The sequence below is a fragment of the Pipistrellus kuhlii genome, unplaced genomic scaffold (genome assembly GCF_014108245.1).
Source record: "Pipistrellus kuhlii isolate mPipKuh1 unplaced genomic scaffold, mPipKuh1.p scaffold_m20_p_30, whole genome shotgun sequence".
Classification (NCBI taxonomy): Eukaryota; Metazoa; Chordata; class Mammalia; order Chiroptera; family Vespertilionidae; genus Pipistrellus; species Pipistrellus kuhlii.
In genome coordinates, this window is record NW_023425530.1 from 5800569 (window position 1) to 5825257 (window position 24689).

General features: G+C 41.9%; 2 protein-coding genes across 2 annotated transcripts in view; one reads left to right on the forward strand and one right to left on the reverse strand.

Annotated features, from left to right (window-relative positions):
* LOC118731270 (zinc finger protein 709-like) overlaps positions 1 to 8512 on the forward strand; it is a 33255-nt gene extending 24743 nt beyond the window's left edge. The window contains exon 6 of the mRNA XM_045589278.1: positions 8271 to 8512. Coding sequence (XP_045445234.1) covers positions 8271 to 8385 — 115 coding nt within the window. The 3' untranslated portion in view covers positions 8386 to 8512. The remainder of the gene's footprint in view (positions 1 to 8270) is intronic.
* Positions 8513 to 13185: 4673 nt separating this feature from the next.
* Positions 13186 to 20482, reverse strand: LOC123653327 (zinc finger protein 709-like). Its single transcript, XM_045589285.1, has 4 exons — positions 20373 to 20482; positions 16354 to 16480; positions 16081 to 16153; positions 13186 to 15310 (listed from the first exon to the last, which is right to left on the reverse strand). The coding sequence occupies exons 1-4, from the start codon at positions 20373 to 20375 to the stop codon at positions 14323 to 14325; spliced, it is 1191 nt and encodes a 396-aa protein (XP_045445241.1). The 5' UTR covers positions 20376 to 20482; the 3' UTR covers positions 13186 to 14322.
* Positions 20483 to 24689: the final 4207 nt, after the last annotated feature.

Genomic DNA, 24689 nt, shown 5'->3' on the forward strand with positions numbered 1-24689 from the left:
GATAGAGAGCTAGAAACATCGATGAGAGAGAAACATTGACCAGGTGCCTCTTGCACACCCCCTACCGGGGATGTGCCCACAACCAACGTACATGTCCTTGCCCGGAATCGAACCTGGGACCTTTCAGTCCGCAGACCGACGCTCTACCACTGAGCCAAACCGGCTTCGGCCTATGTGAATTATTTTCATGGTTAATTTTTGTGTTGCTTTTGGCTGGAAACTGCCATGAAGTTTATATTAAGAAGAGAATGTTTGTTTATTTGTTTATTTCAATTTCTGCCCTGCCAGCCAAGAAATCCACAAAACTTCCAGCCACTGCTTTACTTCCATTAATGTTGGGTGTAAGTTTTATAGATGTTCACAGTTCAACATTGAAGATCTGTTATAGGTTGTTTTTTCCTGCAAGCTCATAGGTGTCCACCATGAAACAAATGTAGACTGTTATGGTTGAGATTGTTTTCTGAAGAGTACACACTGTTCTCTAGCTGGCATTTGCATGAGGTCTAATTTGGCTAGTAATCATCTTGTCCTGTTGATACTACTATTGACTGTGATTCAGATCCCACTGTGACAGCTACAATGGTGCAGTGCAAAGGAGCCACAAGACAGTTTTAAAAGTTCCTTCTAGCCAAACATCAACCAAATCACATCCCTATTTTTAAAAGAGATGTAATGAAATGTATTCAAATAATATGAATAACCACAAACTGTCCTGACCAGTATTGCTCAGATGAGCATCCTCCCGTACACTGAAATGTCATGGGTTCCATTTGGGGTCAGGGCACCAGGTTTTGGGTTCAGTCTTTGGTTCAGGCACATGGGAAAGGCAGCCTTTCAATGTTTCACTCAAATGTTTCTCTTGGGGGAAAAATCAATAAACAGCAGTGGATGGGAGGAGGAGGACATCTGTAATATATTCAACAATAAAAATAAATATAAAAATATGTACAGTCAGCCTGAACCGGTTTGGCACAGTGGGTAGAGCGTTGGCCTATGGACTAAAGGGTCCCAGGTTTGATTCTGGTCAAGGGCAGGTACCTTGGTTTTGGGTACATCCCCAGTAAGGGGTGTTGCAGGAAGCAGCTGACCCATTTTCCCCTCTCATCAATGTTTCTAACTCTCTACCCCTCTCCCTTCCTCTCTGTAAAAAAATCAATAAAATCTATTTTTTAAAAATGTACAAACATCATTTCTCAAATGTCTCTCATTTTGAAAAATTCTGTCCTTGACTAAGTTGTACACAGAAAAAAAATGTGTCTATGGTGGAACCAAACCACTGTTTTGGTTCTTTTCAAGCTGACACCTCAGCATGCCTAAAAGCTTCTTTTAGACAACAAAGGAGAAGGTGCTTTTTTGAGGGGTGGAATCAATGATTAGCACAAGAGTGCTAATGTTGTTAAAGGTGTGAGAGAAACAATGATCACAGGCCACTAAAGAGGTATTAAAACTTGTTGATTTGGATAAAGGGAAAGCAGTTAGCCTGGGACAGCCATTTTGGAGGCAATGGAACAAGATGTTACATACTGACCTGGGGGACACCCTTCACCTGGATGCTAAAAGGGATTCCTTTGAGCTAGTGACGGGGTGGGGGGAGGTTCGATAAATCGAACAAAAGTATTTACAGATTGAACAGTACTTTAGATGTGCAGTATTAGGAAGGTTTTAACGGAATCATTTGGCATCTAGAACAGATTAATTCAAGTTACATGATTTATAATGGGGAAAAAATGATTCAGCTTTTGCACAAATCCCTTCTCAAACAGACTTCCTGAACAAATTAATTTTCAGAACTGAGATTCTATTGTATAAAAAATAAAAGAAAATCAATAAACATCCTCTGTTAGGATTTTTTTTTTTTTAAGAATGACCACAAACCTAAAATGACTGGGATGTAGCAGTAACAGCATACTTAAAAGGAATTCTTTCATTTTGTGATGAACAATTTGGTTACCAATCAGAAAACAAGACATTTTCCTGCACTGCATTCTGTGAGGAAATGAACTTAATTCTACCTCAGGTAATGATAACAATCCTATATAATAAAGAGGGAATATGCTAATTGACTTCCATGCCCTCAAAGATGGAGGCACCCATAACCACAAGATGGCGACGGCTAGTCCCCTCAGCCCCCTGGCCACCCAGCCAATGCCAGAGGCACAGGCAAGCCTCTGATGGTGGCTGCCCAGCCACCCAGGGTAGGCCAAGGCTTGTGCTGCCGGCAGAGGCAGCAGCAGAGGTGTGATGGAGCATCACCTCCTCCTGAATATTGGGTTGCCTCCCACCCCTGAGGGCTCCCAGACTGAGAGGGGGCAGGCTGGGCTAAGGAAACCCCCTTCTAGTGCAAGAATTTTCATGCTTCTGGCCTCTAGTTTTTGTTTTTCTAAAAATATATTTTATTGATTTTTTACAGAGAGATAGTTAGAAACATCGATGAGAGAAACATCGATCAGCTGCCTCCTGTACTGCCCCTACTGGGGATGTGCCCGCAACCAAGGAACATGCCCTTGACCGGAATCGAACCTGGGACCTTTCAGTCCATAGGCCAATGCTCTATCCACTGAGCCAAACTAGCTTTGGCCCGGCCTCTAGTTTTTATATAAAGCACAGAATATATGATTTGCTGAACCTAAATTGTAAGAAGCACAAATCATACGAGTGAGAAAATGGTAGTTCCTGTTATTTTTATTCTTTGGAAACTGTTCTCTTCATCAAGTATACAGACATCAATGCCTTTGTCTTAATTCATCGTGGTCATGGTGTAGCTTTGTGTGATGATGGACATGTGTGACCTTTTGTTTCCAATAAGGTATATCTAGGGCTGGCAGGGAGTGCAAGGCCAGCAACCAGGTGTCTGCCTTGCTTATCCAAATACTAAAATCTGTACTACAGTGTATTGAATGCATTTTCAAAAAATACCTTAGTAAAATATATATAAAATCACATACTCCGTAACAAGGTATTTGAGACTTGTTATCTCCTTTATGAGTCACATGAGGTTTATAAATGTAGGAATATTGTCAAAGAATACAAACCTAGTAAGAAAAAAAGTTAGCATCTCTTATGATAAAGCCATTCCTACTGAGAGAGGATGATCTTTTTTAATATTAATTTTAGAGAGAGCCCTGGCTGGTGTGGGCCAATGGATAGAGTGTTGGCCTGAGGACTGGATGTTTGCAAGTTCAATTCCTGGTCGAGGGCACATGCCTTGGTTGTGCCTTACATCCCTGTCCCCGGTTGGGGCAAGTGCAGGAGGCTTCTAATCACTATCTCACATTGATATTTCTCTTGGGCACTTTAACCTCCTCCCCTTCCAATCTGTTCAAACATCAGAGATAAAAATATCCTTGGGTGAGGAAAAGAACAAAATTTGAAAATGAGAGAGAGAAAAACCAGTGAGTTATTTCACTTATTTATGCATTCATTGGTTGATTCTTGTGTGTGCCCTGGCCCAGGACTGAATCTGCAACCTTGGCTTTTAGGGATGGCAGTCTAATCAGCTGGCCTATCTGGCCAGGGCATTAGTATGATGTTAATTTTCAACATCCTGCTCTGGCCAAGAGGTTTAAATGGAAAACAATACCCAATTTAACACAAGAAGATAAGTTATGAAATACAGGGTAAAAAGTGATCGCTTTGATTTTATTCAAGAGCCAAAGAAATGCAGAGTTGGCCCCTATCCAAGACACTGTAGGCTGTGATGTATAGGCATGAAATAAAAAAGTTCTTGCACTCCTGGTGATTATGTTTTTGTGGAAAGAGTGGTGGTTCAATGAGAAAGCTTTGGTTTCTAACAAAATAAAAGTGTTGAAGGTAAGGAAACAGGCAGGCAAGAGAACAGGAAACTGGGGTGGATTATATATCTTCATTATGGGGGGTAAGGCCCTCAGTGAATGGGGAAATCATCTTAAGCCATTTTTCCTCCACCTAAAACATCTTAAATAGTCATGGATCTGCTTGAATGTGGACTTAAACAGTGGTCATTACCCAAAGTTCTGTCTTTCTGGGATTGACAGCAATGGTTTTCCAGGAAGGTAAGGATATGGTGGTAAGTTTCTGAGAATGTGCTCTTTGATTAAGAATATGGACATGTGCTGAAACCGGTTTGGCTCAGTGAATAGAGTGTCAGCCTGCGGACTGAAAGGCCACGGTCATACTGTAAGATACCAAAGAGTAGTTGAAGAAATCTCACTATTCTGCAAGAGCAGGGGTTTGTACTGCTGGGTGAAGTACTCAAGGTAATGGAAATGGAGGATCTGGGACCAAGATTACTATATCTAGCAAGGCTATCATTCAAAATAGACGGTCAAATAAAGAGCTTTCCAGACCAAAAAAAAAAAAAAAAAAAAAAAAAAAAAGGCTAAAGGAGTTCATCACCACAAAGCCAGCATTATAAGAAATGCTCAAGTGATTGCTGAGAAGAAATAGAGAGAAACCTAGGCATACAGAATTAAAATGGCTATAAATAAGTGCCTCTCAATAATAGCCCTAAATATAAATGGATTAAATGCTCCAAATCATAGGTGTAAGGTAGCTGAATGGATAAAAAAAAACATGACCCAACTACAATATATGCTGTCTACAGTAGTCACCAGCCGATGGTCCGTGAAGTGCAAAAGGTTGGCAACTGCTGGTTTAAGGATACCTTTGGAGCAGCAGTTACCAACTGGTGGTCCGTGAGATCCGAAAGGTTGGTGACCGCTGGACTCTACACGAGACCCACCTCAAAACAAGACACACACAGGACAAAAGTGAAGGGATGGAAAAGAAAAAAGAAAAAAAAGCTGGTGTAACAATACTCATATCCAACAAAACAGACTTTAAAACTATCATGCTTAGCGAAATAATCCAGTTGGAGAGAGATATCACATAATCTCACTCATTTGTGGAATATAATGAACAACATAAACTGATGAACAAAAATAGAGCCAGAGGGGGGGAAATATACTAGAATATAATAGAAGTAATCCTGCTATGTGCAGATTTTAATTTCCTACAACTTTTGTGATATCGTACTATGTTAGTACTGTTTTAGTAATATTATACTTAACATCCCTTTAAATTCAGCAATAGGTGGATGAGGACAGGATGGGTGATGGGAAATCCTGCTTTTCCTAGGAAAAGGCCTAATTCTGGCAACTTGGGGAGAGAGTAAGTTGTATGCTGCTTCCAGGCACAGAACTCTGGAGGGGAATGTCCACTTGCTGAGTCCAGAGGCGGTGGTGGTGAGGGGGCAGGAATGAGCATGATTCCAATACCATGGACTCTCCCGTTTCTCACAGAAAATCCACTAATTTTCTTCAGGTGATACTCCTCATTTGCTGCTTGCCTTTAAGACAATTTCCAGAGGTTTCAATGGTTGTTTTAAAAATAGTTTTCACGGATGCACGAGTGAAGGATCTGTGGAAGCCCTTGTGTTCTCACATCACCAAGATGCATTTAGCATACTGTTCACATCAGAAGGTGCTCTCCAGAATGGCATGCTGTACAATGGAGCCACAGGAGGAAGTATCACTTGTCATTTTATAGGTAAACTAGAGGCCTGGTGCATGAAAATTCATGCACTGGGAGGGGGGGTCCCTCAGCCTGGCCTGCCGCCCCTCTGTCTGGGAGTCCTCAGAGGCAGGACAAAACCCAGGGATTAGGGGAAGGCGATGCCCCCATCACACCTCTGCTGTTGCCACTGCCGGCAGCGCAAGTCTCGGCCTGCCCCGGTTACCTGAGCCTCAGGCGGCCCTGGGCAGCTGGCCAGCCACCATCTGAGGCTTGCCTGCACCTCGGGCCCACACTGGGCAGTTGGGGGGCTGAGGGCAGGTCCGGCCACACCATGCGCTGCCCCCCTTCCCCCAGCTGGGCTAAAAGGACTGGGGGACTATGGTGGGGCTGAGTGGACTGGGTGCCCCCATCGTGTGGCTGTGGGCACCGCCATCTTTGTGAGGTGTGATGGTCAATTAACATATTTCCTCTTTATTAGATAGGATACATTGAGAAAATTCATTCAGGTTTGTGAAAAGGTAATCCACACTTCACAGAATTGTTGTTCAGTGGGTGAACGTATACAGATGTGGCTTTCCATCAAAAATAAACTAGGCATTTCATTATTAACAGCATGTGAAAACTTTTATTGTTTCATATTATTTTTAGTATTTAAACATACAGTTCCAAGAGTAGCTATGAATTATCACAAATGCATAGTTACTCCACCGTCGAGATGGAAAACCCAAAGGAACACAACCACAGTACCCACCCTTAAATGCAGGTCTGTTTGAGTGACAGGTTTGGGGCAGGGCTGGGGTCGCACAGAATGGACTCAAGGCTCAGTGTAATCAATATGATATTTATTCAAGGCACCTGGGTGCAGGTGGACTGATTCCGATAAATCAGTGGTGAATGGTGAGGGACCAGGCTTTTTATGTGCCCAGGAAGAGCTACTGACGGGGTTTCGGTTTGTCACACGTATCAGGACCATAGTTGTTGTTGGTTTGTTTTTTAAATATATTTTATTGATTTTTTTACAGAGATGAAGGGAGAGGGACAGAGAGTTAGAAATGTTGATGAGAGAGAAACACCAATCAGCTGCCTCCTGCACACCTCCTATTGGGGATGTGCCCGCAACCAAAGTATACGCCCTTGACCGGAATCGAGCCTGGGACCTTTCAGTCCGCAGGCTGATGCTCTATCCACTGAGCCAAACTGGTTTCGGCAGGACCATAATTTCATGGCCTTGTCCTTCGTCCTTCTGCCGGTGCCAGACGTCCTTCCCCTGAGGGCTGTGCAAGAACTATGGTCTTCAGGAATTTCTGTAAAATAACCACTCCAAGGGAGCATGTTTGTGCCAGGCTTCGGACTGCAGAAGGAGCTTTCTTTTTTTGCTAAGTTAGCCGTGTTTCTTGATTAACCCTTTTACCTAGATCCTTACCTTTTCCAGAATATCTTAGAAGTGTTGCCTGTTAAGTCCTGCTCAGAAACTTTGATACCACATTTGTAAAGGCACATAATTATACAAGCCTGGCGGCATTCCTCTGAAGTTCACGTTTTTGTTTTGTTTTGTTTTTTATTTGTTTTTTTAACACTGAGGAGCACATGAGAATAGTAACAGAGGCTCGGAAGTGGCTCCAGAATCAGGCCCCAGCAGGGACATTAGACACAGACAGATGGGGAGAGAGGTCTTCCCAGATGAGGAACCCAACTGATAATAAACTAGGGAGGTAAAAGGTCTGTACTCGGAAAACTGCAGGACATTGAAAAAAGGTAGACAAAAATCACATCGTCATATAAACAGATGCAGGAAAAGCATCTGACAAAATCCAACCCCCATTTTTGATAAAAATTCTCAGCAAAGTGGGAATAGAGGGAGCAAAACTCAATATGATGAAGGCCATATATGACAAACCTACAGCAAATATCATATTCAATGGGAAAAAACTAAAAGCATTTCCCCTAAGAACAGAAATGTCCACTTTCACCACTCTTATTCAACATAATAGTACTGCAAGTCATAGCCACAGCAATCATACAAGAAGAAATAAAAGGCATCCAAATGGGAAAAGAGGAAATAAAACTCTTATTCACAGATGACATGATATTGTACATAGAAAACCCTAAAGATTCCACCAAAAAACTTCTAGATTTAATAAATTAATTTGGCAATGTAGCAGGACACAGAATCAACACCCAGAAATCTATGGCTTCTTTTTTTTTTTTTTTATATATATATATATATATATATATATATATATATATATATATATATATATATATATATTTTTTTTTATTGATGTTTTACAGAGAGGAAGGGAGAGGGAGAGTTAGAAACATCAATGAGAGAGAGTCATCAATCAGCTGCCTCTTGCACACCCCCCATTGGGGATATGCCCGCAACCAAGGTACATGCCCCTGACCGGAATGGAACCTGGGACCTTTCAGTCCCCAAGCCGACGCTCTATCCACTGAGCCAAACCGGTTTCGGCTCTATGGCTTCTTTATACACCAACTACAGCCCCAAGGCATGAAATCCATGTACTGGTAAGGTCCCTAGTGGCTGCCGGGTACTCCCTCCTTCCCTTCCCCTGGCCGCCTGCCACTGCTGCTGGCTGGGGCCTCCTTCCCTTCTCCCAGTCAGCCCCGCGCCCTGGTCAAACTCCCAGATGAACTCCTGGTCAAGGGGACAATTTTCATACCACACTTTTAAGATATAGGATAATGAATACTCAGAAGGAGAAACTAAACAAGCAATTCCATTTAGTACTGCAACAAAAAATTAAAATACTTAGAAATATACTTAACCATGCAGGCAAAAGACCTGTAATCAGAAAACTACAGGACGTTGAAAAAGGAGATAGAAGATATAAGCAAGTGGAAGAATGTATCATGTTCATGGATGGGTAGAATCAACATCATTAAAATGTCCATATACCCAAGGAAATCTACAAATTCAATGCAACCCCTATTAAAATACCAACAGCATAGTTTACAGAGCTAGAACAAATACTCTAAAATTTTATGTAGAACCAAACAAGACCCTGAATAGCTGCAGCAATCTTGAGAAAGAAGAAAAAAGTTGGAGGAATCACAATAACAGATTTCAAGTTATACTACAAAGCCACCGTAGTTAAAACAGCCTGGTACTGACACAAGAATAGGCATGTAGATCGATGGAACAGAACAGAGACCCCAGAAATTGACCCAAGCCATTACGCTCAATTAATATTAGACAAAGGAGGCAAGAGTATATAATGGAATCAAGAGAGTCTCTTCAATAAATGGTGTTGGGAAAATTGGACAGATACTTGCAAAAAAATGAAACTAGAACACCAACTTACACCATACACAAGAATAAACTCAAAATGGATAAAAGACTTAATTGTAAGTTGTGAAACCATAAAAATCCTAGAAGAAAACATGGGCAGCAAAATCTCAGACATCCCTCGTAGCAAAATGTTTGTGGGTATATCTCCTAGGGCAAAGAAAACCAAGGAGAAAAATAAACAAAAGGGACTATATCAAAATAAAAAAGCTCAGCATGGCAAAAGAAACCATCAACAAAACAGCGGGTACCCACTGTATGGGAGAACATATTTGGCAATGATACATCTAATAAGGGGTTAATATCCAAAAATATATAAGGACTCATACAACTTAACAGGAGTAAGACAAACAATCCAATTTAAAAATAGGCAAAGGACCTAAATAGACACTTCTCCAAAGAGGACATACAGGTGGCCAATAGACTTATGAAAAAATGCTAAGTCACTGATCATCAAGTGCTGGTGAGGATGTGGAGAGATGCAAATTAAAATGACAATGAGGTACCATCTCACATCTGTCAGGATAGTTACCATCAACAAATGACAAGTGCTGGTGAGGATGTGGAGAAAAAGAACCCTAGTACATTGCCAGTGGAATGCAGACTAGTATAGCCATTATGGAAAACAGTATATAATTTCCTAAAAAATAAATATGGAACTGCCATTGGACCCAGTGATCCCATTTCTAGGAAAATATCCTATGAAACCCTTAATACAAATCAGAAAGAATGTAGGCATAAGATCTGAAAATAGCCCAAGTATCCATCAGTAGATGAATGGATAAAAAAAAGCTGTGGTTCATATATACCATGAAAAACTATGCAGCAGTAAAAAAAAAAAAAAAAAAAAAAAAAAAAAAAAAAAAGAATCTCTCACCCTTTGAAACCTGGAAATATCATGCTATGTGAAATAGGTCAGTCAGAGAAAGACAAGTACCACATGCTCTCACATGTGCAATCTTAGTAACAGAAACAAAATGAACTAAGTAGATCCTGAGACCTGAAGCATGGGACAGAGCGCAGAATCTGGGAAGGATGGTGGGGGGTGGGGGGGAGGAGGTAATCAACCATGGACCTTTTATGCATATATGCATGGCCCAAAGACACAGGGTGGGGTGGTCCTGGGTCTGTGGGAGATGGGGGGAGGTGGAAGTGGGCTGGAGGGGGGTCAATGGGGGAAAAACATATGTAATACTTTCAACAGTAAAGAATTATTTAAAAGAATAAAAATAAAATCTGTGGTCATAAAAAAAAAAAAAATTATACTTTCAACCTGGCCAGGTAGCTCAGTTGGTTAGTGTTGTCCCAATATGCCAGCCGAGGTTACAGGATCAATCCTGGGTCAGGACACACAGAACCATCAACCAATGAATGCACAAATAAGTGGAACAACAGATTGCTGTTTCTCCACCTTTCTTCCTTCTAAAATCAATTTTTTTAAGTTAAAAAAAAAAAAAGCCATACTCTCTCAACAACAACGGTTTCATTGGAAAAGAGATGCTAACATTTTTTTCTTTCTAGGCTTTGTGTTCTTTGACAATATTCCTAAATTCATAAACCTCAGTTGACTCAGAAAGGAGGTAACAAGTGTCATATATCTTTAAAAAATTTTTTTCTTTAGTCCTCACCTGAGGATATTTTTCTATTCATTTTATAATATTTTATTATTTTCCATTAGAGAGAGTGGAAGAGAGAGGGAAAGACAGAGAAATAACGATGTGAGAGAAACACATTGACTGGGTGCCTCCTGCAGGAGGAGCCTGCAACGGAGGTACATGCCCTTGACAGGAATGGAGCCTGGGACCTTTAGGTCCGGCAGCTGACGCTCTCTCCTCGGAGCCAAACTGGCTAGAGCAAGTGTCATATATCCTGTTAAGGCATACATGTTTAGACCACACACACATGCACTTTTTGGAAATGTATCTAATATACTAGAGGAACTATTTCAGTCTTTAGATAGTAAGAAAGGCAAAAGCTGTTCCAGACAGCTGGTTGCTGGCTCTCACTCCCTGCCAGCCCTAGATATATCTTGTCACACATGTCCATGATCAGACAGAACTAAGCCATGACCACGATGAATCAAGACAAAGGCAAGGACACTCATGTCTGTATACCTAATCAAAGAGCACAGTTTCCAAAGAACAAAAAAAGACCCAAATTCCCCTTTTCTCACTCATATGACTTCTTACAACTTAGATTTAACATTGTCATTCTTCCTGCCTTTTAAGTGAAAATGAGTATCATTAGCCAAGACAGAAGTTCATTTCCTCAGAATCCAATGCAGAAAAACGTCTTGCTTCCCCCAATAGCAAATTATCTATCACAAGGCAAAACACAAGAAACCCTTTTTATTCTTTCCTATTGACTTTTAGGGAGAGTAGGAGAGAGGGAAAGTCAGAGAAAATATTAATATAAGAGAAACACATCAGTTGGTTGCCTCCTGCATGTGCCCTGATCAGGGTCCGAGCCAGGGAGGAGCCTGAAATGGAGGTATGTGCCCTTGAGCGGAATCGAACCCAGGACCCTTTGGTCTGCAGGCTGATGCTCTATCCGCTGAGCCAAGCTGGCTAGGGCACAAGAAATCCTTTTAGCCCTAGCTGGCTTTGCTCAGCAGATAGAGAATCCGTCTGCAGACTGAAAGGTCCCAAGCTCAATTCTGGTCGAGGGCACATAGATGGGTTGTGGGCTCCATCCCCAGTGGGGGCATGCAGGAAGCAGCCAATCAATGATTCTCTCTCATCATGGATGTTTCTATCTCTCCCTCTCCCTTCCTCTCTGAAATCAATAAAGTGTGTGTGTGTATATATATATATATATATATATATATATATATATATATATATATATATATATAATTTAAAAAAAGAAAAAAAAAGAAATCCTTTGAAATGTGCTGTTAATCATTTATGGTTTGTGGTCATTCTTATTATTTGAATTACATGTCTCTTTTACTACAGATGTGATTTTCTTGATCTTTCACTGGAGAGAAGAAAAAAAAATTACTGAAGTTTTTAAATGTATGAATAAATAAGAAAGATGTAAAAATTTTTAAGTAAACAAATTAAAAATGTAATTTGCTTCAGGAAAACATGTCTGAATTTGAATTTGTACACACATGATAATTGTGAGTCAGAATGTATAATGGTTAAATGGGGAAATTTTCAGATTTAATAATGTAAATCTGAAATTACATTATTACAATGGAATATTAAATATATCCTCAGAAAATAAAAACATAATAGTTCTTAGCATAAAAGTACTTTGGAAACAGTTAATATTTCTTTAAGAAGAGTCATTTATTAGAGAAAAAATGCACATAACTTTAATCACATACAAAGATAACTGAAAACACTGAGAGATTACACTCAGCTCTGACAGACAGGAAACATCCAGAGTCTGCCTGAAATGAGGAAAGTGCCGATTCTCACATGGAAGGACTGGCTCAGAGCCCTCACTGCAGAGGGCGGCACAAGAACAAACTGTCACGGGGCTCCTTGGCACTGCACCACTGCAGCTATCACAGTGGGATCTGAATCACAGTCAGCAGTAGAACCAACAGGACAAGATGATTACCAAATTAGACCTCATGCAAACACAATCTAGAAAAGAGAGCGCACTCTTCAAAACACAGCCCCAACCATGACAGTCTACGTTTGTTGCCTGGTGGACACCTATGGGCTCCCAGGAAAAGCCAACCTAGTATGCTGGATCTTTAATGTTGAATTGTGAACATGAAGGGAAGTGAAGCAGTTGCTGGTGGTTTTGCGGATATTCTGGGCTGGTAGGGCAAAGATTGAGAACACAAACGCAAAGTAAATATACATAAAAGCTCGACGCTTCTATCCACCTCCTCCACACACGTGGCTTCAAAACCAATCTATTCCTATTTCACATCTGCATTCAAGTTTCATGGAACTGAGGCCTTGGTGATTTCTAACACAGAACCATAATGGCACCAGATTGTGGAAAATGAAGTTCACAACCTTCCTCACGTTGACCTAACAGAGTCAGGAAGGGCCATCTCTGCCTCTAGATCTTATTGTCCCATCACAGGTCTTCTCTCTCTCTTTTTTTAATATATATTTTATTGATTTTTTACAGAGAGGAAGGGAGATAGAGAGCTAGAAATGTCGATGAGAGAGAAACATCGACCAGCTGCCTCCTGCACATCCCCTACCGGGGATGCGCCCGCAACCAACGTACATGCCCTTGACCGGAATCGAACCCGGGACCCTTCAGTTCTCAGACCGACGCTCTACTGCTGAGCCAATCTGGTTTTCAGCAGGTCTTCTCTTCTTAATGCAAACTTCATAGTCCAAACCCAGTCAAAAGTGAAGGACTATAGTTGGAAAAAATTCACATGAGGCTCTACAATGAACTTTGCATATGTACAAATATATCGCAAATATTTATTGACTTAAATAATACTGAATGTCAACTGTAGTGGAAAAGTTAAAAAACATATTTACAGAAAAATGAAGTAAGGCTCTTCAAGCCAATGAAAAGGCACTTTTCTGTTAAAATAGACTATATATATATATAGGTGAGGCATATTTATTCAATATTTGTCACAGGAGGCCAGTAGGGAAAGAGAACAAATACCCAAGTATCATTTTTCAATGTTCCTTTCCTTACAGAATTACAAAAATTACATAAATGCTAAACCCACTTGCATATTAGTAAACCACTTCCATTCACCCATGGATGTAATGTTTATCTGACTACAAGGCAAAAAAACAAGAACAAACAAACAAACAAAAAAAACCTGTTAAAGTTACAAACTCTGGCTTACAGAGTTTTGACAGAATGATATAACCTCTACTTGCAAAAGGAGAATTCCGTACTTCAGAGATTCACTTTAAGAATGAGTCAGTGTTAATGACCACAGATGTCTAAATGCTTATAGCATTTCTTTCATGTTGTGGATTTTTGGAAGTATAGGAATTAATTTGCACCTGGCTTACATGTGCTAGTTACAGCAATATGATTGCCTTCCAGTGCAGTTTACAAGCTCCTCTGAATGTATTTTTTTAAAAGTTTGTCCTCTCCAGCATTATACAATACCTATTCAGTGTACATTCTCACATGGCATTGTGGGGATATGAGGCTAAATGAAGGTTTTCCTACGTTGTTTACATTCAACAGAAGTCTCTCCACTTTTGAGTTTTTTCATGGCCTTTCCAAGAAAAGGGGACAGCTGAAGGCTTCTGCACATTCTCTATATTTATACGCTCTATGTATGTTCTTACATGTCCAAGAAAGGCTCTCCCACGTTCCTTATATTCGTAGACTTATTCTTGGGTGTGGCTTTGTAAGAACTAGGGCAACCCAAGGCTTTTCTACAATCTTCATATTGACAAGTCCTCTCTTCAGTGTGAGTTCTCCCATTCCATATAAAACACTGGAAGGAAGGAATGCTTTCTAACCCTCCTGACATTCCGAGGGTCCATCCTCAATCTGGAGCATCACAGGTGTCTGCACCGTTGAAACATAAATAGGGCTCTCCCACGTTCTTCACATTAACAGGGTTTCTCTCTCGAGTGTGTTTTCAGATGTTTATGTAAACTGCTTGAGTAACTGAAGATTTTGCCGCACTCCACACATTCGTAGGGCTTTTCTCCATTGTGTGTTCTTTCGTGGACTCGAGAGGACTTGAGAGAACGAAACGCTTTGCCACACTGTTTACACTCATATGGCTTCTCTTCACTGTGAGTTTTTTCATGAACTTGAAAGTAACTGAGACGACTGAAGGCTTTCCCACATTGCTTACACGCATAGGGTTTCTCCCCTGTGTGAGCTATTTCATGATTTCTAAGGGAAGTAGGATAACGGAAAGCTTTGCCACATTCCTTACATTCATAGGGCTTCTTTCCATCATGAGTCCTCTTATGGCTTTTGAGATATTTGAGAGAACTGAAGGCTTTCGCGCAGTCGTTACATCCATAGGGCCTTTCTCCGTGGTGTATCATTTCATGGTGTCGAAAGTTTCTTGGGCATCGGAATTCTTTCCCACACTCTTTACATGTAAAAGGTCCATCTCTAGTGTGCTTGATCATGTGTCTTTGAAATATGAGGAGGGAACTCCAGGCTTTCCCACACTTCTTACACTCATAGACTTTCTCTTGAGTATGAGTTCTTACATGTCGACATAAGTTACTCAAATACCTGTAGGCTTTACCACATTTTGTACATTCATAGGGTCTTTCTCCGCTGTGTTTCTTTTCATGTACATTAATATATCGGAGATGCTTGAAAGCTTTCCCACATTCCTTACATTTATAAGGCTTCTCTTCATGTTCCTCACACTGGTAGATCTGGGGTCCAGTGTCAGAGCTCACAAGGTTATTAAAGGATAAATAACGCATGAAGACTTGTCTACACAACCTAGATGTGGGTGGTTGTATTTCAGGAGTTTTCTTCCTTTCATTAGGATTGGGAATCTGTCTGAAGTTCTCTCTGCATTGACTACCATCCTTCCTTGTACAGAGTCTCTCTACCATATGACTGCTGTAAAAATCAGAAGCACGTTATTAATACTTTGCTTATTAATGATGTTATATTTACTACTAGTATGAAAGTGACATTTTTACCATTTTTAAGGAAAGTGTGGGGTTTCTGTACATTCCGGTTGTTTGCGCGTGGATATACTAAGAGCCTCGATGGAGAACTCAATCATAGATAGTATGAAAATAGTCATAGTCATTAATAGTGTTTCTGAATAGTGTTTCAAGTGTACTTTTAAAAAAAATCCTTACCTGAGAATATATGTTTATTGAGTTTGAGAGAGAGAGAGAGAGAGAGAGAGAGAGAGAGAGAGAGATATCAATGTGATAAAGAAACATCAATTGGTTGCCTCCTGCACGTGCCCCTACCAGGGATCAAACCTGCAACCTAGGTATGTGCCCTGAAAGGGAATAAAAACTGCAACCTTTTGGTATGCTAGATGACGCTACAACCAACTGAGCCCATGTGTATCTATAATCCTCATCAAAGGATTTTTCCCCCCTTTATTTTTAGAGAGAATGGAAGGTAGAGAGGAAGAGAGAGGAAAGAAGGGAGAGAGAGAGAGAGAGAGAGAGAGAGAGAGCGAGCGCGAGAGAGATAAAGAGAGAAAGACCGATGTGAGAGAGAGACATTGATAGTTGCCTCCCATACATATCCTGATTGGGGCCAGGAATTGAACCTGCAACCCAGGAATCTGCCCTTGACTGGGAATATTAGATCACATATTAAGATTATCTTGTAGAACATTGCTTTCTCATGGCAGTGTGACTCACCTAAGATTCATTCCATGATGTTCATACCGATCTTCATTGTCACGGTCTCCACAGTTTTCTTCTAAACTACATGCTAGAAAAAAAAACATCATAAATTATTAAAAATTACTAGTATAAAAAATGGTTAGACTTTAGGTCCATGATGAGCTGTGAGCATGCCTAGTTTAATTATCAATGTACTCCCTTTCCACATTTCAGTTCCTGAAGCAGCATTGATGAGCAAGCAACACAGTTTTCTAATTGACTAAATAAATGAAAAGTTGTCATCACTACCTACTGATGCCAGGTTCCAGAAGGTTTCCAACATCACATCCGTGTAGAGTTTCTTCTGGGTGGGATCCAGGAAAGCCCACTCCTCCATGGTGAACTCCACATTAACATCCTCAAAGACCACGGAGTCCTAAAACATCCAACACATGTATATGGATGAGAGACCCAGCACTGGGGATCTAGACATATTTCATAAGACGTTCACATAGGACATGAGGTCCCCAACATTCCTTCTATGACTTGCTTGTCATACTATTATTCATTGGCCACACTCAGATCCTCATAAACACATGGAATTTATTGATATGATTTTATTGTGATCACTTAAAGTCTCCATTGCCCTCAAATGTCAGAGTAAAGACCACTTTGAAAAAAATTCAAATAACATAATATTCCTATATTAAGTACATCAATTCCTGTGAGAAAACTCATCTTTTTAAAAATATATATTTAGTTGTATTTTAATATATATCGATATTTGTATTGATTTTTAAAAGGAAGGGGGAGGGAGAGATAGAAGCATCAATGATGAGACAGAATCACTGATTGGCTGCCTCCTGCATGCACCACACTGGGGACTGAGCCTGCAACTCAAGCATATGCCCTGACCGGGAACCGAAACGTGACCTCCTGGTTCATCGGCCGACACTCAACCACTGAGCCATGCTGGCCAGGCTAAAATATGTTTGCCAATTTAGGGAATGTTAATTGCTTACTTTTGTCTTTCTACTCCCTACCTGATCCCCCCAGATTTTGGCACTAAGACTTTATGCAAAGTAGGTCCAAGTGGTCATCAGCTACTGTTTTCTCATGTAAAATATCCATACACATGCAATAACTCTTTTAAACATCGCCAGCCATTAACTGTGGGAAAATGATAAACAATTAAAATACGAAGTCTGTTTTATTAAAATGGAGAGAACAGGGAGAATCAAGCTGGCGGGTAGGTAGACAGCAGTACTCGCCATCTCCCACACCCACATCAAAATTACAAGTAAAATACAGAACCACCATCCTTCAGAACCACCCGAAAGCTGGCTGAATGGAAGTCCTACAACCAGAGAAGAAAGCACATTGAGACTATAGGAGGGGTGGAGGCGCGGGATGAGCTGATCCGACACCCACACGTGCCAATGTTTTAATCAGGAGGGAGATCATGTCTGCAGAGGCCACATGTGAGGAGCAAGGCGTCCCAGCCCCACACCGGTCCCTCAGCCCAGGGCTCCAGAGCTGGGAAAAGAAATCCCCACAACTACAGGCTGTAAAAACCAGCGGGGACTGTGGCTGAGTGACATGAAGTTTGCTGGAATCCCAAGTGTTCCTCTTAAAGGGCCCATGCACAAACTTACACAGTCCTACTTCTTCTGAGTCCAGTGCTGGGGGACTTAGACACACATGAGGAAGAACTGGATTGTCTGACATCAGGGCAGGAACTTGTGGGTGGCTCTCTCCCAACTGGGGGGTGCTGGCAGGGATCACTGTTTCTGTGCTGGGATCTCCCCTGTGGCAGGCCTGACTGGCAGCCATTTCTGAGTCTCCCTCAGTCTGGAGCACACTGTTTGCTCCGCCCTGATAAATCCCCTTCACCTAGTGCAGTGGTCGGCAAACTGCAGCTCGTAAGCCACATGCGGCTCTTTGGCCCCTTGAGTTTTTAGCAAAGGCCAGCTTAGAACCCTAATTAAGTTCATAACAATGTACCTAACCTATATAGTTTAAGTTAAAAAAAACTTGGCTCTCAAGAAATTTCAATCGTTGTACTGTTGATATTTGGCTCTGTTGACTAATGAGTTTGCTGACCACTGACCTATCGTAGTACATAGAATAAAACACAAAAAAGCAAGCAGCCAAAATGGGAAGACAAAGAAACGTCACAAATGAAAGAAATAGAAGAAAGCAAACTATTGGATACAGAGTTCAAAACCATGGCTGGCTGAATTTGCACCTCCTTAAAGACCCGAGAGCCAGTGGTCAGTGTGAGACCATACTAGATTACAACTCTTCACATCCATAAGAGACACACTCAAGGGGCAGACTCAGTGAGCACCAAGTCCTGCCCCATTAGGATGTCTCCAGCACGGCAGCTCTTCCATTGTAGACACAGCTGGACCTCACAGCCAGCTGGCCTGGAGGTCAATTCCTCCCAGTGATACCAGCAGCAATCAAGGCTTAACTACAACAAGACTGTGCACACAGCCCACAAAAGGGTGCACCAAGAGCGTCTACCTCAGATGACTGGGGACGCTGAGCCACTGGGCCCTTTAGGACACCAACTACACAAGGCCATTCGATCAACTCAAGGAAACTTAGCAGCTACTCAGTACATAGAAACTAACACAAGGAAGCAGCCAAAACGCAAAGACAAAGAAAAATGCCACAAATGAAAGAAATGGAAGCAAGCATACTACTGGATATAGAATTCAAAACCATAGTTATAAGTTTTCTCAAGAATCTTCTAAAAACCTCGGAAGGAAGGAAGGAGGGGAGGAAGGAAGGAAGGGGACCAGTCAGAAATTGAGCATTCACTGATTGAAATAAAGAATAATATACAGCCCTAATGGGTTTGACTCAGCCTGTGGACTGAAAGGTCCCAGGTTCGATCCTGGCCAAGGCATGTACCTTGGTTGTGAGCACATCCCCAGTGAGAGGTGTGCAGGAGGCAGCTGATCGATGTTTCTCTCTCATCAATGTTTCTAACTCTCTATTCCCTTCCTCTCTGTAAAAAAATCAATAAAACATATATTTAAAGAAAATAATATACAAAGATTCAATGCTAGACTAGCGGATCCAAAGAATCAAGTCAAAGATTTGAAGTACAAGGAAGCAAAAACACCCCTTTGTGGGCTGTGTGCACAGTCTTGTTGTATCAATAGTTAAGCCTTGATTGCTGCTGGTATCACTGGAAAGAACTGACCTCCAGGCCAAGATGGGCTCCCCAGATTCAGGGGTGCATGCCTGAATGTAACTTCAGTTTCAACCTCTCCCAGGAGTAAAACATTAAACCAATCACTGCAACCTGCTGTTCACTAATCCCTTTAAATGCCTCCTGCTGTTCCTTCCCCTAAAAAAATGGGACCCTGCCTGAAACACTACTTTAACCTCTTAAAAAAAAAAAAAAAAAAAAAAAAAAAATATATATATATATATATATATATATATATATATATATATATATAATTTATATATTATTTATTTATTTATTTTTTTACAGAGGAAGGGAGAGGGATAGAGAGTCAAACATCGATCAACTGCCTCTGCACACCTCCCACTGGGGATGTGCCCACAACCAAGGTACATGCCCTTGACCAGGACCGAACCTGGGACCTTTACAGTCCGCGGGACAAGGCTCTATCCACTCAGCTAAAGCGGTCAGGGCCTGCTTTAACCTCTAATGACGCCTCCTTTCTGCCTATTGTACACACCTTCCATTTGAACAGCTCCTCTGAGATGCTATTTGCCAGATGAGATGCGACCTTCCACTTACTCAGTTGAATCTTGTTTTTAACCGTTTGAAAAGCACCAGAAAACAAACAGCTGATAACGATGCTGTGACTCAGGAGGGAAGATGGGGCTCAGGGTCCGGGGAGAGGCTGGGAATGCAGGCATTGGCTGCAGAGCAGGGCCTGGGGGCCGGGGGGACTGGAGAGCCTGCCCCACACACATCACACCCAGGAGAACACGGTCCCTCTGGGGGGAAGGAGGGACAGGCCACAGACCACAGCTCCCCCCGTGCACGGACCGCGGAGGCCGAGCCCCAGGTCCCCACGGACCCTCCGCGCGGCCCCGCACCCGCTGCGGAGCCCGGGCTGTGGGCGCGGAGCCGCCCGGACTCGCTCCGCAGCCCCAGGCCCCGCCGCGGGGACGCCCTGGACCCGGGTCCCGGCGGGGCCCCCTGCGAGCCCGAGGGGCCTGCAGCCTCCGCGGAGCCCGGGCGCCTGGGGTCCGCAGCCCGGACCTGCCCGCGGACAGACGGTCCCCGGCGGCTCCCCGCCCTCCTGCCGCCTCCGCGCCCGGCCGTCACTCACCATGTCCGTTCCCGGCCCGAGTCCCCTGCGGCCCCACAGAGGAGGACGGAGCGAGGGAGAGGCGATCCCGGTGCAGCTGAAGGGAAAGGAACATCCGGGAGCGTAGCCCCACCCACCTGGCGCCCAGCTCAGCTGCAGACACTTCGCAGACAGCGCCCCCTAGCGCCCGAGGTGCACAGGCCTGAGCCCAAAGCAGCCACAGCTCCTGTCCAGGACGTTTGCCCTGAGAGGCAGGGCTGAGAGTCCCCAGGGAACAGAGGTCCTTCCTTGCAAACACACACCCTGAAAAGGCACCTGATGAATTTGGCTCCATTTTGATCGTTGTTGACAACTGGAATCTGACGTGTGCATTTGCCAAAAGGTTCTAATAAAGAGCAGTGAAACCAAAAACAAGCCATCTTTTCTGGAGAGGAGACAGGAATGAGTATTTAGAATGGTTAATTTTAGAACATGTTTAGGACATGGCAGTCCCTCCATAGAGTATTCAGCTTCCTGTCATTATTTCTTCAAATATGTTTTCAATATCTTATTCTCTCTCTTCTTCTGACACCCTCATAATTCGGATGTTGCTACACTTAAAGTTGTCTCAGAGGCTCCTTCCACCATCTTCATATTTTTTTATTCTTTTTTCTTTTTGCTCTTCCAGTTGGGTGTTTTTTGCTTCTTTGTATTTCAAATCTTTGGCTTGATTCTTGGGATCCTCTAGACTGCTGTTGGATCTCTGTATATTATTCTTTATTTCAGTCAGTGTATGCTTAATTTCTGATTGGGCCTTTTTTCATATCCTTGAGGGTCTCACTAAATTTCTCAGGTTTCTAGATTTTTGAGTAACCTTATAACCAGAGTTTTGAACTCTATATCCAGTATTTTGCTTTCATCCATTTCTTTCAGTTGTGACTTCTTTGTCTTCACAGTTTGGCCGCTTCCCTGTGTTAGTTTCTATGTACTGAGTAGCTACTAAGTCTCCTTGAGTTGATTGAGTGGCCTTGTGTAGTTGGTGTCCTAAAGGGCCCAGTGGCTCAGCCTCCCCAGTCACCTAAGGTGAACACTCTTGGTGCACCCCTTTGTGGGCTGTGTGCAGTCTTGTTGTAGTTAAGCCTTGATTGCTCCTGGTATCACTGGGAGAAATTGACCTCCAGGCCAACTGGCTGTGAGGACCAGCTGTATCTACAATGAAAGATCTGTTGTGCGGGAGACACCCTTGTGGGGCAGGACTTGCTTCAGTTGGACTTTGGTGCTCACTGAGTCTGCCCCTGGAGTGTGTCTCATGGATGTGAAGAGTTGTAATCAGGTATGGTCTCACTCTGACCATTGGGTAATTGGCTCTTGGATCTCCAAGGAGGTGCAAGATCAGCCTCTGCTGCTGCCAGGTAGTGTCCCTTCTTTTGGAAACTCTGGGGCTCTCTGCAGTTTGTTTTAGGCAAAAGGACAGGCCATTCATATGCAAAAGCCTATGCACACAGCTTGGGTAGGGTTGTAAATTGGGTGGAGCAGGGTCTCTGGGAATCACAAGGGTGGAGCAAACAGCAATGGCTGCCCTGAACGGGAGAAATCCCTGGTTCTCTGTGCCCTTGTGTAGGAACAATGATCTCTGTGAGCACTTCTAAGAGTAAGCCGCCCTCGCATTCCTGCCCCGATGCCAGACAGTCCATTATCTCCCTGTATGTGTCTGGGTCCCCCAGAGTCTCACCCGGAAGTGGGAGCTTGTGTCTCCCTCCCACTTTAAAGAGCAGCACATCCAGGTGATCCACATCTCTTACTGGTCTCAATGAGCTTTCTTCACCTCTCTAGCTGTGGAACTTCCTCTCAGGCAGCTTTCCCACGGTTCTGGGTGGGAGTTATTCTGACATTTAGTTGTGGTTTTGATGTGGTTGGGGAAGGCAGCAAGTGTATGTGATTATCTGTGCTGCCATCTTGGTTTCTCCCTAGTACTATTAACAGCATTATTTCCTATAAAAATTACATCTTATACGGATGTAGTCTAGAGAAGAGGGGATTCACACATAAGCACAAAAGACATCAGTTTCCAGATGAACACACAATGGCTTACAGAAAAATCCAAACTGATGGATCTTTTATGTGAATCTTCAGAAAACATCACTGGAAACCTACTCTTCTAAAAAAGTGTAAATCAAGTAACTGATGGTGGTTATGAGGATAGTCTTAATAAGAAGGGCGAAGGATCAACTCAGAAGTCTCATACAATTGTCTCTTCCCTGTGTGGTGGTTTCAGAATCTGACAAGTGTATTACTCAGTTATCCTTTTCAAACTCAAGCGAGTGGGGCTACTTGTGAATCCTAAAGTGGAACCTCAAAGGAGATGAATTCTAAAAAAATCTAGGTCCTAACATTACTGACAGGGGAGTGGATTTCTCCAACTCTAGTTTTGTGAGTTTTTTTCCTTCTACAGGTCTCTCTCCTTTTCATGTCTCTTAAAGTCTATTCCACAAATAACCAGTCAGAATAAAGAACAATAAGGACCCCAAAGTGAAAATATTAATTTATATGAAACTATATTCATGAACTTGCTATACATAAAATTTATTCCAAGTGTTTATTATTATGTACAAAGGCTTTTACACCTGTCACCCCAGAAAAAAGAGCTTCTTCAATAAAAAACGGTAGACAATATTAGTGGACTAAGGATACCCAGAACTGTACAAAGCCAATAGGAAAATCCCAACAAACACCGAACTGTCATTTTACAATGGCACCTTCACACAGGACAAATAAAACAGTATAAAAAATTCTAACCTAAATGCACATTAGAAATATACTTCAGTTCACCCAGAGACCTAACAGGCTTCAAAATGGAAAGAAACTATTAACTCATTCAAGGAAAAAGCATGATCTAGTAATTTTATGTACCATTGCTAAAAGAAAACTCCCAGTTATATCACCCTCAATATTTATTTCTTAAATTATAAATCTATATTGCAATGATGCATTTTACAAAACAAGCTTGATAAACCCTATGTATATACAAACTTAAGATGAATAAAAGAGATGAATTCTTTCATGTTGAAATTTATCTGGAACATTTTACATGGATTAATTTCTATGAAACTTTCTCATGTCACATATAGTTTTCTCTCTTTTCCCTGAGATTTTTTTCACATGTAAGGATGTGTGCACACTGAAGCCCTTCCCACACTGTTTATGTTCAAAGGTTTTATCCAGTGATTCCTTTTATGCTATTGGAAGGAATTGGGATGACATGTCTTCCCCACATTCAGATATAGTGTATCTGAAAACTTCCCACATTCCCTTATATAACTATTATTTAAAATTTATTGATCTTTAGAGACTGGGAGGAGGATAGAAACATCAAAGAGATAGAACCATCAATGTTGTTTGGCTGACTCCTGCATGTTCCCCACTGGGGATCATGCTCACAACCTGTGTATGTGCCCTGACGGAGAATCAAACTGGCAACCTTGTTGCATGGGTGAATGCTCAACCACTAAGCCATACCAGCTGGGTCCACATCTCCTTTTATACTAAATTATGAGTATTACTCAAAATGATGGCCTCTCCCTACAGGTCACTTCATACAATCAAATTAATACCTGGATGATTGCCTTCACAGACTCATTCCCCTTTCCTTTTTGGTGTTTCCACTTGGGAAAAACATTGGGCTTGCATAGATACCATGCTGTTCATAGGGAAAAAAAATCAGGATGGCATAGAAAGGTGCATGCTCTCTGCTGTTCAATAGTTTGTGTGCAAAATGGAAGCTTTCCCACATTTTTTACATTTAGAGTCTCTCTAGTGTGATTTCTTTCATGTCTTTGAAAACCTTATAGAGGAATGGAAAGCTTTAACTCATTGCCTACGTTCATGGTGTTTCTCTCCTGAGTCTTTTCATGTTTTCAAAAATAACTGAGACAACTGAACTTTTCTACATGTTTTATAGTCATAAAGTTTCTCTCCAATGTGACTACTTTTGTTTTTAAATACATGAAATTGCTGAAACCATTGCCACATGCTTATATTCATAGGGTTTTTCTGTGTGCATACTTTCATGTTTTTTAAGACAATTAGGACAACTGAACTCTTCCATGTTTTACATTCATGTGTCTCTCTAGTGTAACTTCTTTCATGTGTTTTTAAGAAAGTGTGATACTATAACATTTATCATATTGCATACATTCATAGGGTTTCTCTCATGTGTAAGACCTTTCATGTCTTCAAAGATAATTAAGGTGGTACATCTACACAATGGAATACTATGCTGCGGTAAAAAAAAAAAAAAAAAAGGGGGAGTTCTTACCATTTGCAATAACATGGATGGAGCCGGAGAGCATTTATGCTAAG